The sequence below is a fragment of the Carex rostrata genome, chromosome 27, assembly GCF_964058835.1.
Source record: "Carex rostrata chromosome 27, lpCarRost1.2, whole genome shotgun sequence".
Lineage (NCBI taxonomy): Eukaryota > Viridiplantae > Streptophyta > Magnoliopsida > Poales > Cyperaceae > Carex > Carex rostrata.
The window spans coordinates 5758926-5779943 of NC_135944.1; the positions used below are offsets into that span (position 1 = coordinate 5758926).

Here is a 21018-nt window from a genome sequence, read left to right on the forward strand (position 1 = left end):
ATCATTGTTGTTTGTAGCTAAGCACACTATATTTGGTTTGAATAAAAGAAAGTATGGTTTGAAGAAAAGTAAGGATAAACAATAAAATGCCTGCAATGACAGAGATGGTTATCCATGGATTCGCAAAGTAGCGGCTCTTGAGCTCTGCGTATGATCTACTATAACTTGTTTCATGATGTTCCCTGACCTTCTCCGACAAAATGTTAAGGTCATTCGGCATACGGACATTATTGAAATCTACATCGTCTCCTTTTAACCTTTGTAGAGAGCTTAAAACCTCCTTTTCGTCTATTCCCGTGCTTGGGACGATTCCATTCGCTCGCAATAGTTTGACATCTGCTTTTGTTGGTAACAAGTTCATTATGCATGCAACATAGGCAGTGACGGGGAAACCACAGTCTACGTAATGCCGTTCAAAATTTAAAAGAGTACGATAGATTTCAAAGCTGTACTTGAAAATGTGCAAGGGTGCTATTTGCATCACTCCGGATAACCTCTTGTCATTGTAAGCCACATCAATACCGGCATGCTTTTCGAAAACAGTTGCCGATAATTTCAAGTCGGTTGCACTTGGTATATAGAAGTTACCCATTTTCTTTGTGGCGTGCAATGACCTTGTTTCCCCCAGATACTTCCCTGCAGGGGTTCGAGTCCAATGGAAGATGTGTATTAGATGTTTGAAGCCACCAGGGGGGAGGGTACTGATATCGGTACCGCCATGCACTTTGGACTTGTGCACTGTTGGATAGAGGTCGTCAAAGCATGAGAAAGCAAGTTTTTCGATTGGGGTACCAACAAGCTTGCTTAAGTTGGAATGGTTTGTATACATACACTCGACAAGAAACCACGGAATCTGGTAGTCCATGGTCAACATCTGAAGTTTGATCTTCATCGAGTCTTCCATTATATATTGGTATAATATATAAAACTCTATGGACCTTTGATCTTTTGGATCCCTCCTTTTCTCTTTTGTTCCACTCAAAATTTCTATTCCGTCCCGAACATTTTGGAATAAAAGAATGACAAATACTAAGATGCAACTATTGATCAGTACGTATTCTCGGAAACGTTCTTTGCTATAATAACCTAAACCCCGATAGTAGCCCAGGGCTATATGTTCCTTCTCTTGGATGTATTCAAGGTATGAACCTACGTCGAGATCCAACCACCGCCTCATAAATGCGACAAATTGCCATCCTCTGCAACTTTTACGCTCATTAATATCGGACACCCAATGATAATGTTGATCAAAATAAACCAATTTTCCATCATCAGCATCAGTAAATATTGATGGGTTTTCTTCACTGTCTGTTGATGCTTGCAGTGATTCGGTGGGAATATTGGAGAACGGCTCGTTGTGTTTATCTCCAATGTTCACAACCCACTCTTCAAATTGCTGGGCATCATTACTCATTTCTGACACTCTTCACGATATATCCACAAACAAGCTGTTCTGAAAATAATGTTGAACGTGATTAAATAGTGAACACAGATATGCTAATCGAACAAGCATCGTTAATTAATTGAAAGTTAAGCCTTGATTAGATAATTTGTAGAGGTAAAACTAGAGGTGTCAATTAATGGTGTTACATACGGATCGGATCGGGTGGAGACATATTTATTACCCATACACATATTCAAATAAAATTTCCTTTACACGTTAAGTATATATTAAAAGATACTGGGTAACAAAACCAATAATAATTAATTATCAAATAAATTGATAGCTTATATAATTTAATTCAAAAACATATAGCATATAAATAGATATATTAAATACATCATGTATGTAATTAATATCATGAAATGTAAAAATAATACATCATGTCCAAATAAATAAATGAGGAGGATCCAATTACACCTTTTTAGGTGTCACTTAATTACACTTTCTATTTACATCTTAAAATCGCTGATCCAATACCATATGTATCCCGGTTTACAGAGGAAAACTGATAAATTTACAGAGGTAAAACTTACTGTTCGGAGAATCAACTAAGATATGGCAAGTGGAGATAAACAAACAAGCTCAAGCTCTTCCGAAAATATAATTGATATTATATATGGCAAGTGGAGATATATATTTTATTAGGCAATGAGGATACACCCAGGTAAGGTAGTCACCCTTATTTATATATAAGATACATTGGGAATAATAATATGTCCCTAACCTCACAAGCAAAGGCATTATTATATTCCAATGCAAAAGCAAGTGAAATTGGTATTGCTTAAAGATATATAGGACAGCTAGATTCTCTCTCTCTCTCTCTCTCCGTTTTTCTCACTTCAATTAAATAAGAGGAGGGTTCAAATGCCTCCATGTTTTTGTGTCTCCATCTTTCTCCATCATTTTCAAAGTTCAAACAGTCGATCTGAACCGCTCAACCTAACCTCCATACTAAAATATGTTTGGAGACCAAATTTTATATTTTTAGGAATTTTTTTACTATTTTTTTAGATAGGTACAAAATCAGTAAATCTGAACCATCTAAAAACAGTATTTTTGTACCTATCTAAAAAAATAATAAAAAAATTCCTAAAAATATAAAATTTGGTCTCCAAACATATTTTAGTATGGAGGTTAGGTTGAGCGATTCAGATCGACTGTTTGAACTTTGAAAATGATAGAGAGAGATGGAGGCATGATAGAGACACAAAAACATGGAGGCATTTGAACCCTCCTCATTAAATAATGCATCTTGATTAAAGAAACCTATATATTCCACGCAAATGCAGTACAAGAAAAGAACCAAGTCTCTTTATTCCCACATCAACATGTGTGTGTGCCGTTTATTTTAAAATTATTAATGCTCCTTGCTATTAATTTGTAGGAGTTTATAAGCTATAATTGGGCTTGGGCTTAGCAGGCACGGCCCTAGTGCTGTGCAGCCTGGGAAACCGCTCTGGGTCTCAAAATTCAAGGGGCCTAAGAAAAAATATTTTGTATATATATAAAAAACAATGTGTATATATTAAAAATAAATAAAATGTTCAAATAGTTGATCCAAACTATTTAACATGATATTCATATGAAAATAATTTTTTTTTTTTTGTTCAGAATCTTCTTAATCAATGGATTTTCTACCTATCTCAACAAATAATAAAAAAATTCCAAGAAAATGTAAAATTTGGTCTCCAAGCACGTTTTTATATGGATATCATACTAAATAGTTTGGATCGACTGTTTGGTTTTTGAAAATGAAAAAAATGACTTAATAGACATATAGTGTTGAAATACTTATCGAAGTGTATTAGCCGGTCTCATAAAAAAATTGTATATATAAAGAGTCTCAAATTTTCTTTCGCTCCAGACTTCAAAATCTTCAAAACTAATCCTGGGACTGAGATGCATCTTGACCTTATTATAAGTATGTATGCTTCTCAATTTTCTATAATGGATCATCTTTTATTAAATTTTGAAATGCTAGCTTGAGTAATATATTGATAACCAACAAGACTTCAGAACTTCACTATTTAATTTTCTATTCCCTATTTTATATTATTTATTTAGTGTTTTATGGCCTTAATTTATTAATTTTCAACGGATTCATTCCTGAAAATGTTAATATGATAGCCATTAAAGACCTTGTTGATTATACAAAAGCCCATCTTTGCAATTGGGTTGGTTGCTCCAAAATTAATTGTACAATTTATTTAAGATTAAACCCAGCAAATATTCACCAAATACGGCCATTTTTATTAATATCCTTAAAACAAATCAAAATTTTAAAAATGCCCCTGTCCCCAATTTTTTTTAAAAATGCCCTGACCGCCTGGGCCCAGGGCGGCCCATAGCACAAGTGAGGCGCCAGCCCACAGGGCGCCTCATGTGTGTGTGTTTTTTTTTTTTTTTTTTTTTGAAGAAATCTTAGTATTTTGATTTGAATAATTTTGTGAAAAAAGTTTAGGGTTTATGTATATGTGTATGTGTATGTCAAAAAATAAAATATTATGTCTATGGCTACCGGAAACACTTCGGCCGAGGTGCTTCCGGGGTTATATTTTAGTGTGTAGCAAACAACAAATCTAAACCGTTAGATGTTCAATCTATTATAAAATATGCTTGGAGACCAAATTTTACATTTTTTGGAATTTTTTTACTATTTATTAAGATGGTTTGAAAATAGCTGTTTTTATTAAAATTCTGCACCATTAAAAAACAGCGATTTCAAACCATCTTAATAAATAGTAAAAAAATTCCAAAAAATGTAAAATTTGGTCTCCAAGCATATTTTATAATAGATTGAACATCTAACGGTTTTAATTATATTGTTACGCTTTTAATTATATTGTTACGCATATATTATAATAGATTGAACAGCAGTCCCATAGTCAAAATACTACAGTCAGAAATATATTACAATAAACAAAAAAGTTCACACAAGCAAAATAGCAAGTTTATCTGCCCCTACCACGACGTCTCAATAAACCTAACAAACGACTAGTTGTACTGGTATGAGCTGCAGGTGCGGCATTACTTGTAGAGGCATGGCAACTAGATGATTGGCTCGGAGGAGGGGGGGTTGTGTTCTACCAGTTGCTTCAGCAACAACTCTAGCATTTTCTCTTTCGTTGTGCGCGTTTATGGCATCTGAAAATAAGAATACAATTCAGTTAGTAATATAATAAAATCATAAATGAATTTCGTACAATGCTACATACCTGCCGTGCGCCTGTCAGAAACAGAACGGCGAGCCCGATTTCCCGACGGTCGCCTACCACCCATCTCGTCCATGGTCATTACAATACGCTTGTGTCTCCTCCTCCCCTTTCTTATCTATCCTTCTGAAGGGAGTATTCTATCACCGACATATGCAGGCCACTCGTGCTGATCGGGATAAGAATGGAAAGATCCACCCCAAGTGGAAGCAAGGTAATCGGTACGGTACATGTCAGCAACATAGTGATCCTCGCAGTAGTTCCTCACTCGGCATACCGCCATCACGTGACTGCAGGGTATGTGACTTAGTTGGGGTCCCTGGCATGTACAGGTTACCGCCCTGGCATCTCCGAATTTAACCACGTACCTGCAAGGCCTCTTGACAAACGCCATAGTGCCGTCTGGTTTACGGCTGGTAGGAACGTACTCATTTGGATTTTGCACTTCGAATTCTGTTCCATCATTACCCATCGGGATCACGGTCATAGTTGCACTTTTGTTCCTGTGTCGTCTTAGTTTCTCCTCCACCCTTGTTGAAAATGACTGGTTCATCCTTATTAATTCTGCGGCCTTAGCACGCCATTCCTGAAACCAGGCATTTAACTTGTAGAATGTGTCCTCTACAATTGCAGCCACAGGCAACATCCGGCTCTGCTTGAATACTGCATTCAGCGACTCGGACCCGTTGGTGGTCGTAATTCCCCAACGCCAACCTCCATCACGGGATTGATATATTTTCTCGTATGCTGGATCTTCGTTGACATCTCGGGGATTATTTTTGCCCACCTTCATTAAGTAGAGATTTGCCTTTGGCATGTACTACATAAAAAATAAGGAAATAGAATAATGTAAGTAAACAATTGTACTAAAAAAATTGTTTTCTTAAAGTACAATAATATATGTAAACAATTGAAATACATGTACCTTTGCAAAACTGCTAGTCATCTCTACCACCCTTCTCGGCTTTTTCTTTCTGCAATTCCATCTAAATGTATCAGTGACCCACTTGTCGCCCCCGGTTGCCTTGGAAAGGTTCTCCGCAATGTGTTGCATACACAACCTGTGCACACACTGGCCAGTACGTGTTGACCAACCGTAATCTTCACGATCAAAAACATATTTTATTCCTTTGTGCTGGTCTGATATCACGCAGAAAAACTTCCCTTCCCCAATCACCCGTCTTCTTAAAAACTGCATAAAGAATCCCCAGTTCTCGCCGTCCTCTTTATGAACAATTGCAAACGCCAAAGACAACAGCTGGTTCTCAGCATCATATGCGCATGCTATCAGTAGCCTCCCCTCATAACGGCCAGACATGAAGCATGCATCAATGCTGATAACGGGTCTGATGTATGGCACAGCCTGTATACAAGCACCGAAAGCCCATGCTATGCCCTTGAATTGTTGAGCTCCCTCTATTAGTACTCCGTCTTTATCAAAAAAAGGGCCATGCCATCGCTCATATACGGTGCCGACATTGGTACTTGCCATGGCCTGGAGCAATGGTGCCATATAGCCATACGAATCCTTCCAACTACCGAATATCTTGCAGATAGCAAGTTCACGACCTCTCCACAGCCTGTTGTATTTTGGGATTACATACTTGTATTTGTGTCTGACGGTCATAGCCACCGCCTTGATGCTCATCGATGGATCCAACTTAATGTCCTCCTCAATTGCATCGGCAATTAGTGATGTCGTCAGCTGCGCATGGTCTGTCCTTGTTGACGCAGACTTGCATGTATGAGGTGGTTCACACTTCTTAATAATCCATGCTTCCCCTGAACCCGTAGGGGTTGCAAAAAGGCGGAACTCGCAGCGCGGGTGAGTTTTACACAGCACAACTAACCTTGTTCGGTCCCTTTTGTGTAATATACATTCCCAGTTGCCGTGAACATGAGTCTCATTTATTTTCTTTACAAGTTCGTCTATGTTGGTATAAACTTGCCCTGCGGCAAGTTCTTTATTGTATTCAACACGAGGACCGAAGAAACTAATGTCTGCCTCTTCGAAAGCTGTGGTGTCGTTGAATGTGGCGACCGGATGCTTACTTCCCCGACCTGTAATCGGGAATTTTTCTGCCCTGGATAAACCTGGTACATTTGCATCACCATCTGATAAGTCATCAGCTTCCCAAACCCCTTGGTATTCGTCCCCCGTTTCCATTTCCCTTTCTGGTATGGCATCAATAGCATCAACATCAATATCAATATCATTTCGATTAACGGGTACCGGTCCTGACTCTGGCATAGTTGGAAACCTAGGGATTATGGGTGTCTGTCTGGGTGGTGGTGGCAACTCTTCAATATTTTCTGGGGAGTTGTGGTACCCCTGGTTGTCATAACCGGGGCTGTGGTACCTCTGGCTGTCATAAGGGGACTGCTGGTGATATCCCTGGTTGTCATAAGGGGATTGCTGGTGGTACTCCTGGTGGTCATAGGGGGAGTGCTGGTGGTACCCTTGGTTGTCATAAGGGGAGTGCTGGTGGTATCCCTGGTTGTCATAACCCGAGTGCTGTTGGTATCCCTGGTTGTCATAACCCGAGTGCTGTTGGTATCCCTGGTTGTCATAACCCGAGTGCTGATGGTACCCCTGGTTGTCATAACCCGAAGGTCCGGCCCCAGCCGAACTTGAAGGTCCAGCCCTCGTCCGGGGAACCCTCTTCGAATATATGTCCATCACCGGGACCCCACAACCCACAAATTGAGTATACACAACTCTCAACAAATTGGCATCTGTTATTGGAAACTTAACAAAGTAAGGTCTACCCCCCCCCCCCCGCGTGAGTTGTCAATCCGTGTAGCCAATTCTATTTCATACCTGTTGGGGTTTACAGATGTCTTTTCGTATATTAGCTGCTTCAGTTCCTCAAATGTGGTATTTTCATTAATCTCGAAGCCAAATGCGACTTCTTTCGTGTAATGCACGCCATCTTCATCCCTTTCTAGCTTGCCGCCGACATACAGTGCAACTAACATCCCTTCTTTAACAAACTACATTTTAACAAAAAATTTACAAGTATTACATTTCATACCTGTTGGGTACAGTAATAAATGACTAATTGAAAAATAATTAAAAAACTTCCAATTTTGCTACAGTACGATACAGTAAATGTACAGTACGATACAGTAAATGTACAGTGCGCTACAGTAAATGTACAGTGCGCTACAGTAAATGTACAACAGTGAAAATTAACTACAGTAATGACTAACTAATTATCAACAGTAATGACTAATTATTATAATTAAAAAACATACCTAATACTCAAATCCTCGCCTCGAGCGAAATCCTCGCCTCGGCTTCTTTCTTCTTCTTTTTTCTCTTTTTTTCTCTTTTTTTCCTCTTTTTTTCGGCAGAAACGATGGGGGAGAAGAGGCAAAGAGGAGGGGCGGCTCACGGGTGATTATAGATGGGCAGTGGGGCGCCAGATGGGCAGTGGGGCGCCAGATGGGGGGGCGCCTCACTTGGCTTATGGGGCGCCATATGGGGGTCGCCTTACTGGTGTTGTGGGCCGCCAGTTGGGCCGGCGCTCCATGGGCTTTTTTGGGCCGCCCGAAGCCCAGGCGGTCAGGGCATTTTTAAAAAAAAATTGGGAGCAGGGGCATTTTTAAAATTTTGATTTGTTTTAGGGATATTAATAAAAATGGCCGCACCAAATAGCGTCTCTCCAAATATTCCATTAATTGTGGACCTGGATGTCATGAGCAGTATCAGCGAGACATGATTGGCCGAACTGTTAGACATTTGCAGAAATACCCATTAAGTTTCTGAATTTTTTAAAATCTTAACCGAAAATAGTAACTCCCCTTTGCTAACCTTTACCAGATCCTACTCCAATCCAAATTCATATCACCTAAAGCAGCTAAAATTTGAGTTTATATCTGGACCATCAGATCTGATAAGGCGCGAATATTAAAGGATCCCTTTGTATTTTACCTCAGCCAAGATGGGTCCGGATTCTGAACGGACGGTCCTGATCAAACCAAAAATTATGCGTACTCCTCCCATCCACCTCCTTTCCTGCTTCCACAAATTTCCATTTTCCGTGGCTGAACAGAGTGTAGTACTTCGTGTGGCAGGTTTCTTGATAAATTGAGATCTCAAAAAAAAAACTATGTAGGTATCATTTATCGACTTGCTTTAGATTTAAACACACAAGACCGACCAAAGAGGATCTGAACTCACCTCCAAATCTCAACGAAAGACTTCCCAAATGGAAGACGAGAAATCTATATCTCAATCTCCGATTCCAACCCTAAACCCCACTCCCCATCCTAATCCAAACCACCACCAAACGGGGCACCGGATCAAAATCTAAAACACGAAATCTGAATCTGCATCCAGATCTCTCCTCTCGAACAGATAAACGATTTGTATGGTTGTCGGGAGATATCTACATTTGGGTTGGTTGCTCTCAAATTGTGCAATATTTTGTTTAAGATTAAGCCCAACAAATGTCCACTAAATAGCAATGCTCCAAATTTGCTTTGTTGAGTTCAGAAATGTCAGCATTATTGGGACCAATTAATCCACATCCGAATATTTCATTAATTGGGGACCTGAATGTAAAAAAAGACATAAACAGCATCGACGAGATATTTGATGGGCCGAATTGTTGGACATTTGCAGAAATACCCAATCAATTTCTGGGCTTTTGAAAATCTCAACCCAAAAATATTAATTTACCGATACAGAGGATAGAGGAAGAAGCGCAATTATGGCTAACATATTGCTAAACAAAGAGACATAATAGAGGGAGTGAGATAACGAGGAGATTTAAATTTGTGTGTTGAGCATTTAGTTACAGGTCTATTATTAATCTGATGTAATTACTTGGTAGCATGTACCAAGCTCTAAAAAAAAAAGAAATGCTTGTGTATTATTAATCTGATCGATGAATTTTCGGTTTATAATGTGAAGCATTATAGCAGGAGGTGTAATAGATAAAGACTGATAGAAGTTTGGATTCAAGACTGGTACCAAAGGACAAGTACCAGTCAGATAAACCATAAGTCAAGAACAAACTAAAAGCAAAACAAATTATGACTCAAGCTTTCTAAAAGTGAAGATGCTATGAAAGAAACTCTATATGGCCAAACCTGAATGAACCATTTGATCAATAAAAGCAAACTCAAAAGGACTTTTGAGTTGAAATCTGGGTAAACAATTACGATTAAAAAGTGAATGTATATAATTGCATCCCTAAATGTGAAATAAACTCATAAAATGGAATCCTATTGTGAAAACAAATCTATCTGGGTAAACAATTAAAATTAGAAGTTTGGAACGATCACACATGCAGCAAATTTCATCAAAGGTCTTCTTCAGCCTACAAGTAAACCAAGCAAATCAAACCCACAAAAAACAAATACCTGACGGTTAAAGCTCACAAAGTTGGCGCTAAGATCGAAGTTAGAAAAAAAACAGACAGGTGGGTCCTGCATGCCAGATTGAGTGATAAAATAAAAATAAAACAGAAAAGTGCAGATGGGGCCATTCTATTTTTTTCCCCTTTAGGATATCCCATTCTAGTTAATTAAGAGATTTAGTATAATGATTCTGTCGGTATATATATATTAGAATTGCAACACTAGTTTTTTGTTTGGATTAGTGCTAGACTGGGTCTTTGTTGACGATCAGAAACTACATTTTGTCTGAGAAATATCAAAATACAGCTTGCAATTATTATATAATTGTTGCAGGGCTGTAATTGTGATGTTTCCATGTGTATTCTGTCAAATGTCTAATGTCATTAAAAAAACTGGTATAACTAAAATAAGGCATTGGGTCCCCAGGTTCTCTATATTCATTTTTTTTTTTCTGTTTTTTATTGATTGAGGAGAGGTCCTGATATAAATCAACCATGAAATTATGGTTTTTAAAGGATAGATTTATTGATTATTGGCATGAGAGTAAATTGAATAATATCACAGATTATAACATTGGGAGAAACACTGATGAGGAGGAGGATGTATATACCCTCATAAAAAAAATTCAAAATTAATAAAGAAAGATTTGTACATAATTAATATTTAATAGTTGAATACTTGGTTTCTTAGGTGAATTAATAATTTAATACTGTACGCCAAGATAAAAGATAAAAATTGCACATGGTCCCACATAAGCACATAAAAATGACAAATGAATTACATTGAAAATAAGGTACAATTTACATGATAGCTAGCACAACATAGTGAAATTATTATAGTGAATTGAATAAAGATAAACCACCAGTATATGTTCAATGGCTGGTGAACCCCCGAGATTGATAATGCAAATTTGGAACTTACTGGCACGGCATCCTGGTTACGACTGTCACAACATTGCTAATTGGGTTAGGATCCATGAGCAGCATTATACGTGTTTCACATACCCTCTCTAAGTCTCTTTGCTGTTTAGTGTTTTTTATGCTATGTACTACCTTGTGTTCCCTCCAGTTCTTTTGTAGTACTGTTTATATATCCTTGTGTGTATCTATATGATGTATCTTTTTTATGTAAGAATGCGCTAGTATTAATATATTACCCACTGGCTATTTCTCTCTCTCTCTAAAAAAAAAACACCCTGTATACTCCTCTGTAACCTAAAATAGAAGTACTGTTGAATAAAAACAGTAGCAAAATCATAATATACAAGTGATAAGTGCTGGCCAACTCAGCACTTATAACCTCCGTCAACATGTTTGAATATGAAACGAGCCTGTTCACTTTTTCTGAACAATTTTGTAGTATATGTGATGTGATGGGATGCAATTTTGTAGTATATGTGATGTGATGGGCGGGACCACGTGCCATTCCGAAAAACATATATAGGATATATTCTGCAGATTATTCCAAACGGGAGTACATGCAGCTCTGTTTTCATAAAACAAAAACCTGGTTTAATTTTAAGCAAACACACATGCATTATACATAAAACAAATTAAGAGGTAATAAAAATTGAATTGGACTTAAACAAAACACTTAAAAGATGGAACGTGATCGATTCTCAAAACAGCACATGATGATACTTGAAACAATTCGATTATGAATGCGGCAAGTTTGAGAATGGGGAAAGACAATGGTCGATATATGTCACACTCCAAACTAGAAATTCTGGATTAAGATGTGAGCATGCCTCGCCTCATGTTTATTAATCAATAAACACGCAAAGCTAACTAAACATAGACAATAATGATCAAGTAAAGCGGAAACATAATATAATCATAAAAGAGCATCAGTCATACATCCATAAATAAACATATACATAAAATATCCGTACAATCCTCATCATAATAAATAGAACATAATCTAGAGAAGGGGATACATAATCTATCGAGTTCCATGTATAATACAGGAACATGAGAACTCGTAAACCTAATCAAAAGTCATAAATAAAGATAATCAAACGGCGTGGCCATCGGGAACAACTCCTGGCATCTCCTGCTACGGATCGCCAGCCTCTGTACCTAAAACCCATATAAAAACTTGTGGGTGAGCGACTAATCACCCAATATGTGACCCAGAATTATCCGTTCAGCGATCCTCTGTGGTCAAAGCACTTTTACTAGTAACTTACATACAGTTTATAATGGTAGTTAATATGCACATGTGTTAATCTATCTCAATATCTAATAAAAAGAAAATACTTTTAATTAATGTCATGATACGGCTAATCTATTATGCCAACATGCGAAATATTCCCAAAATAAAATACAAGAGTGTATTATATTCATAGTCAAAATGGAATCCAGTACGAAATTTTAGTGTGTGTGAATATAATAATAATACGGATATTAAATCACCTCGTGCCGTGCCAATAGGATCAACAGATCCAATACGATATAATCCAAGTGCTGCGATCAGAGGCACAATGATACACGTTGCCTAGTGATATTGAGCATTGCCCACAAGATAGTACACGCTAGCAGATGGTTATATCTAAATTCAGGGTATCAACTCGCCTAAACGATTCTTCAGCCAAACATATAAAATAGGAGAAATCATACAAGCATGACGAAAAATAAGTTAAATCTCTTCTCTCATGAGCAGAAGAGAACTCTACCGTCCGGCCAGACCAATGGGGCCAAGGGCCTTTGTTGCTAACAGTAATGGCATCTTCCTTTTGGGGAATCAAACATATGGAAGCAAGATTAAATTTAGTAATGGCATCTTCCTTTTTGGAAATCAAATATATAGAAGCAAGATTAAATTTAGAGACATCTAAAGTATAATTATAGAAAGCTGTAAATAACTTAAGTAAGTCATCCTTAATGACCTCCCAAAAAGATTGATAGAATTGAAAGGACATTCCATCAGGTCTAGGTGTCTTAGAAAGATTACATGCAAAAACAACCCTTTTAATTTCCTCCAAAGTAAATGGAGCTTCTAAGAAAGCACACTAGTTACTATTGAGATTTTCATAAACCATGCATAAATCATCTTGTAAAGTCAAAAGTCTAGGAGTAGAAGACTCCATAAGACCTTTATAGAACTAAGTAATATGCCTCAATTTCTAAGCTACTTATAGTATTTTTCTTTTTCTTTGTTGATGCAACCACATGAAAAAAAATTAGTTTTGAGGTCCCCTTCTAAAAAAAATTTTAGTTTTGATCTTTGCTGCCTATATTGCTCCTCCTCCAAATATATTTTATGTAAATCAAACTAACATGAGCTCCAATCAGCTAAATCATGTTCATTAAGACAATTATCCTCCATTTGTTGTTCAAAGTACCAAATTCTAGCAAGCTAGATTTTGCACTTTTCTTCTCACCTCTAACATTAGAACTCCACCCTCTTAATATTGCTCCTCTTACTTAAGGAGAAGAATTTAACTCGTGATCAAATGGCCAAGAGACATATTCCATGTGGTTTGTCTTGCGTGCTGTGCAACAACTGTTCGCAAGAAACGGCGTCTCATCTGATGTTTAGTTGTTCATATGCAATAGAGGTGTGGCAGGGTATGACTATATTAATGAGTATGGCTAATATAACATCAGTGTCATTTCAGTCTATATAACACCAATTCCAAAACCTATCAAATCGAGTTCAAATGGTGAATCCAAACCGTTCAAACCAATTTACTTTATGAGTGATGCGTTTACATGCAAACTTTTTATATTTTCAAGTTATTTTAGTATCAAATCAAGCGGCAAAAAAATTGAAAAATGAATGTATTAAAATTAACTTAAAAACTCAAACATTTGACCGCTTGACTTGATATCAAATAAACTCAAAAACTTATAAATTTTATATGTAAATGCACAACTAATGAAGTAGATCGGTTTGAACGATTTGGATTCACCATTTGAAGTCGATTTGATAGGTTTTAGAGTTGGTGTTATATAGACTGAAATGACACTGATGTTATATTAACCATACTCTATATTAATGGGTCTCAATCTGATGCAAAGGGGTAATTCGGTCCAGCATACATGGGATGAATCTTGGGAAATGCTTCGATCACTTTTAGGTAGGGTTGATAAAAAAATTTGGGCGACATGGTTCTTAGCAACAGTATGGTTCATCTGGAAGCAGAGGAACTGTGTGGCGTTTTGTGCTGTGTGACAGAATATTTGAAGAATGTAATCTATGGTTTAAATTTTGCAGAGGATGCGGAAGGGATGCAAGAGCTAGCTGGTGATTTTGTTGTGCGTTAGGCTGGGACTAATAGCTTGGAAGCCACTATCCAATAAATCAAAAAAAAAAAAAAATTTAAGATTAAGTCCAGGAAATGCCAACTAAATAGCGACACTCCAAATTCGCTTTGTTCAGACCTGAAATGTAAACGTCATTGGGACCAATTATATAATCCACATCAGATTATTTCAGTAACAGCAGCGACGAGATATGTTGGGCCATTTGCAGAAATATTCATTAAATTTGGAATAATATTAACTGCATGTCTCTAAGCTACTTCACAAGCAAAAGCATTATTATATTCTAAGGTCAAAGCAAGTTAAATTGGTATTGCTTGAAGATATATAGGACATCTGGATTGTCTCTCTCTCTTCCTTTTTTCTCACTTTAATTTGACAATTAATGCATCTTAATTAAAGATACATATTCCATGCAAAAGGACGACAATAAATTAGAAACCACTATTTATTTCCACATGTGTATGTACTGTTAATTTTAAAATTAATGCTCCTATTTTGTAGGAGTTTATAAGCTATACATTGGGTTTCGGCTGAATTCATCTTGACAATGCATCTCAATTTTGATGAAATTATGGAATGCTAGCTTGAATAATATATAACCGACAATACTTACAAAATCTTGTTTTTAATTATATATTTCTTATTTTATTCTATATATTTACTGTTTTATTGGAATAATTTATTAATTTTCAAAGGGTTCATATATGAAAATGCAAATAGTATGAAGCAACTATTGACGAGTAGGTGTTCTATGAAACCTTCGCTATTTTCAACTCGAAATTTTTCATCAATAACCCTACCATAGTAGCTCCAAGCTAGATCTTCCTTCTCTTGCATGTATTCAAGGTATGAACGTAAGTTGAGACCAAAATAGTGTGCCACTTATAGGTTTCAGGTATGAAAGAGGACCCAAAATCATCCCAACAATTCCATTTATCAATTATTGATGGCTCTTTTTCAATGTTTCTATCCATTGATGTTCTGGTTGCATGGAAGGTGTTTGGCTTCTCTAGTCGAGCTCCTATCTTCACAACCCACTCGTCCATTTTTTTTGATGCACGTGATATTTCATCTACTAATTCTTGGGAATCATTACTCACTACAACAAAGTAAACACTTTTTACGAGGGAAAAAACGTTTGTATGACAGTTGTCCGTCGCAAAAAGAAAAAGCTGAACAATGAGAGTAATCCGTCGCAAAAAGTCACTTTTTAATTCTCACGAAAAGTGTCTCATTCTTGTTGTGACTCATAAATCATATCTGACACTCTTCTCGATTAATCCACAAACAAGAGTTGTGCCCTGAAATAATGTGTAACGTGATTAAATATTTAATACTTACATATGTTAATCGAAGAAGCATCACAAAACCATATCCAGGTTAATGGAAATTTAAAGTTTCCTTAAATAATTTGTTGCTTTCATGTGAAAACTGATCAGTGACGACAGTTTCAGACACTTAACTATATCCGTTAAAGATTGCAGGCAACAAAAGAAAAGAGTGGATAATTATGTATAAATATTCTTATTTAATATAAAATTATTATATTTATACATTTAGTTTAAAAGTAAATTATTCATTAAACAATATGACATAAATTTTATATTAAATAATACGATAATAAATGTTGGACAAATTAATTCTGTCATAATTTACTAAAAATATATTATATAAAATATTGTAAAATCAATTTAATCATAATAATACTAATATAATTATATTTACATATAAAAAAATATTACCCTGTAACGAGTAGGAAATTGCTCTTATCCATATCCTTATCTGATAAGATAATAAAAAAAAATTATTACCCGATCATATCTATTTTATCAAATATGATATGGATCGGGTAATTAAACATATAAAAATGTTTCGTTGAAATCTTAAATAAAACAATAAACACAAAACTTCGTTGATAATTCCCACTTAAATAACAAAGGTCCATAACAAATGGAAGATCATATATATAATTAATCAGACAATGACATATATATATAAATTGTTAATACTATTATAAACGTTAATATGTAAAATAAAACTTATATACGTTAATAATTTTGCCCAAATTGTGTTATTATATATTTTAGTCTAAATATTACTAATTGCCATTTGACTAAATACTAGATTTAAACCCTTGAGATAGTATAAGATTTAAATGTAACATTAAGCCTAGATATATAAAACTTGTTACAAACGAGGCACTCTGCCTAATAATTAAACTAGAATTCAGATCACTAAATTATCTACGCAAATCGACCGCAAACTAAATCTTACAAATTAATATATAACAGCCCGATAGATTTAAGAAAGTAATAACCAAAACTATTCATAACATTGGTATATAAAACTATTCATAATTACATCTAGTCAGCATATATATATACACTGAACCTGTTGCGAAAACTTACGGTCGGACAAATTAAAATTAGTATTAAAAAAAAATAAGATGCTGAGAATTAATTGTAACACCCAGTAATTTTAATTATATTTCTAAAATTTATTTTTGCACTTAGTCATAAAATAAGAAAACATAAAGGGTTGAAGTAAAAATGTGATAACTTTAAAAATAAAATAGAATGAGGTGGCATTATTGCCACGTGGCAATAGCATGGTAAAAGCCTAATATCAACTTGACACAAATTTATTTTTCAAACTGTTTATTAGAATTAACTGCACATTTGTAATTTGATTTTTGTATTATAATGTGATTGTATTTGTTTGAAATGAACGAGAGCTTGATGATCTATTTGTAAATGAAATGATCAACTTTTAAATAGAAAAATATTTTTATTTAATCTGCATCGTATCTGTTAATTAACAAAACAAATCATTGTTTGAATTAATTTGTACGCTAGCTGCAGTACGTCTGGTTGTGCATTTATTAAAGGTAGGGTTCGGAGATAAATAGGTAGGGTTGGGAGCTCGTGCTTCTGTTCATAATTTGGTGACTGGTCATTTCGTTCATTGCACATAAAGCGGAAACGTACAAGAAATTGTTGGGACACATTGCAATTCATATTCAATATTTCACAAATGGTATTAATAATTGAACATATATACAAGAAGTTGATATTACATATCGAGAAGTATATATGGTTCATTCATGGCTCATGGGTGGGCCCGGGCCATTGTTGATATTTATTTATACATAAAATCATAGTATATATATACACAACTCTGAATATTATTTCTCCCTACTGCTGGTCTTTTTTAAGAAAAAAGAACAAAATATTTGAAGTTTGAGAAAACATTAGTATTCTATCATATATAGTCATGAGAAACTAATTCAACATCGATCATTTTTTCAATCATATTCATTGATGATATTGATAAAATGTTAGATTTTGCAGCACTTTTTCTTTAAAAAGTTAGTTTGGTCGTGCATTTAATAAAGAATTAGTTTGGTCGTGTTTCATAATTCATAATTTAGGGTTGGGAATTGCATAGTGAATTGGACGTACAAAAAGTGGTTGGCGCACAGTGCTATTCATAATTCATTTAACATTTGTTGTGCATAATTTGGTAGTTGATACTACGCTGTCAAACATGGTGACGTCTCGAGAAGGTGCAAGAATAAAAGATCTTTAATAACAACAATAAAAGATCAATCATCATTCATTGCTCATGGGTGGGCCCAGGCTACTTATGGTCTTTTTATAATAATAAGAATAAAAGATTTCAAGTTTAAGACAACATTAGTTTTATATCATAGTAGTTAGAAATTAATACAACATTATTTTTTCTTTTTAGACTATCTAAGACTTCCAATCTTTTATAAGATCATAAAAAATTACAAAACCAAAGTGCAAGTGTCAATCTAAACTTTCTCCAATTTCAACATAAATCGGAAAATATTTCAAACTTATAAAGAGCATGGTTCACCAATAATTCTATAACTATCCATTTTTTGCAACTGTTCAGAGTGATAGAAGATTAAATAGTTTTTACATTGATTATAAAATATTTCGTGAATTATTAACATAATATTTAAGACCTCATGAACAAAAATGCAATTTATGTTTTTACAATACATAGAAATTATTAATATATATTTTTTCTTATATAAATTATCAATAATTAAACAAAAATATTAGAGCTGGACCCTTGCATTTTGGGAAATAAATCTGCTGTTATTCTCAGGAAATAACAGAACTTGTTATTCTGATCCCATCCATGCATTCACATTTTTCCATGTGTGAATTCCAACGAAGCAATTCTTTCAGGCACGAATCTCAACCAATATCAATGGTTGGAATTGGAATAACAGGCTCCTGTTATTTTCTGAGAATAACAGCAGATTTATTTCCTTCATTTTGTGGCAGATTTTTCAGTTTCGGTACATGTAATGCGCAGGGGCAGAAGGTAATATAGTGAGAAAGGGTGCTAAGCTCCTCCTATAAATTGAAAATTTATAAGGTCGATGTGAGAAACATGTCAATGTGAGAAACGTGGGGGAGATATTTTGTGTATCATTCCAAACACGAGTTGATGCAGCTCTGTTTTCATACCAAATATATTTGATTCAGCAATCAGCAGTTCATTTCCCAAATTACAAATCTGATTTTAATGATACCAGTCAGCAGTTCAGAAAACTGATCTTTAAAAGAACCATTTTGGCGGGCATTAGACGGAGAGTGTAGCGTTTGGTGCGCATCAAACGAGTATTTGGAAGATGGAGAATATTTTTTTTTTCATACTATCTCTCCTTCAATTATCCTAATTATTCCAACATTCTTTTATTTATTTTTGTGAAAAACTAAATTCGCATCTCTATGGTTTCTGAAGTCTAAAGAGTTAATCTGAATCATTTCACAGGATCTTTACATGAAAATGTACTTGCAGATTGACAGCCATATCAACATATCAAGGTCAAGTTTGATGTCAAAATCGCCTCATTACTATCATATGTAAATGTTGCTTTATTAATTCCTCTTCTACTTAACATGCACTTCCTTGAATGTGATCATTTACTTCTAACAAATGCTTACCTTCAAAACAGTAATGAGGTTGTCGCGTAGCCGCAACATTAAGCATTCTAGTTTGATACCAATAAAGTCTCTATGTGCATTTATTAAAATTAGGACTTAATTGGGAGCTGTTTGTTTTTTAGGCATAAATGATGGATGGATGCATTTAACTGTTCATAATTTATTGACTGGACCCCTAAAGTGCCGATGTGAGAAACGTGGGGAGATATTCTACGCATCATTGCAAACAGAATCAAACCGAATCGAACTTATTCAAGCTTGATTTTGAGTTTGAATAAGATTCGAATCGAATTGGTTTGATTTGTTTCAAATCGAACTAATTTTGAATCGAATTAAATGCGAACTACGAATTTTTTGAATCGAAGTCAATCGAATTATGAACTACAATTTTTTTTTGGTAGCTCTAATTATACTGGTAGTTTATGCATTAGTTTTCTTCTCGCGGAACAAAATTCACACGGTTTTCTTTTACATTTCACGAATTCACACTAATAAATTATGGATCAGTTTAAGATTTCCTTACCTTTCAGCTGCTGGATTGATTAAAATCATGGTATGGACCTAATCAAATTGAACTTATTCCATTGTTAATTTGTTACGCTACTGAAACATTTTTATTATCATTATATTAACAATTTTGAGCTGTGATGTAAATTTGGTTCCTGCATTATTAAAGATTAATGGTACGTTGAATCTATTAGTTGCATTATTTGTGATTCGAACCTAAATAGTTTGTGAATTAATTTCGAACAAATTATACCCAGTTTGAGTTTGATTTGAATAAGATTCGAACCAAACTGGTTTGATTTGTTTCAGAATGAACTAATTTTAAATCAAATCAAACTTAAATCAAACTCAAATCGAATCACGAACTACGAATTTTTTTATTGATTTGATTTGATTTGTGACTCACACATGATGTGCACAGGCTGCCCTTTAATTTTTTTTATAATTTTTTTCATAATATACAACTCCTTCAAATGTTATGATCTATCCTAGCTACTTCTCTTTTCTTAAAGGTTCTTGTCTTTTGTGAGAAGACCAATGGAAACAAATTATGGAATCTTTTCCAACTTTAGAGACGAAATTAAAAATTGTGATTTAAACTCTGAATAAATTACAAAAGTATTATTTTATTTTATAAAAAAATAAGTTAAAAAACGAAGTAATTATAAAAATTATACAATATAAAAAATAAAGCTACAATTTTAATTCATAAGGAAGGCTTAGTCGTTCCTAATTAGATTTTAGATCCATTGATCCGAGTTGAATCTACATATCTTGCTAGACAGAGAGCGACTTGATCACCTTCCTATATAAGAAACTCCTATGCTTTCTAATTCGCCAGAAAGACCGATCGAGAGAGAAGAAGATAGGCGTCCTCTCATCTTTGGTAATTATCTCTTCTCTCTACATTTTCTCTCTAATTCTCAGCACATGTGTGTGTGTGTGTGTATTTCTCCAAATCATGATTGGGTGATTCATATCTTAGTGGATCCTCTTTCGGTAAGTTTAAGCAACCGGTTTAGTGGGGTGCATGTGTGCTTATTAGATCTGTTTGAGAATTGTTGTGTTGGGAAATTTGTTAGTTTCATATTCCAGATAATGTGTACCTTTTGTTTTCTTTCCTTTAGATCTATTACTAATGAGGCCGTTATATATTAGTACTATTTCGTTTGCAGTAAATTTGTGTAGATCATTTTAAGACTGAATAGTGACCTGAATTCTAGTTTTAA

The 21018-nt window shown here is 35.0% G+C and overlaps 1 protein-coding gene across 1 annotated transcript; it reads right to left on the minus strand.

Annotated features, from left to right (window-relative positions):
- Window position 1: 1 nt before the first annotated feature.
- On the minus strand, window positions 2–904 carry LOC144545015 (UPF0481 protein At3g47200-like). Its single transcript, XM_078293569.1, has one exon. The coding sequence runs from the start codon at window positions 902–904 to the stop codon at window positions 2–4; it is 903 nt and encodes a 300-aa protein (XP_078149695.1).
- Between the last annotated feature and the right edge of the window lie 20114 nt (window positions 905–21018).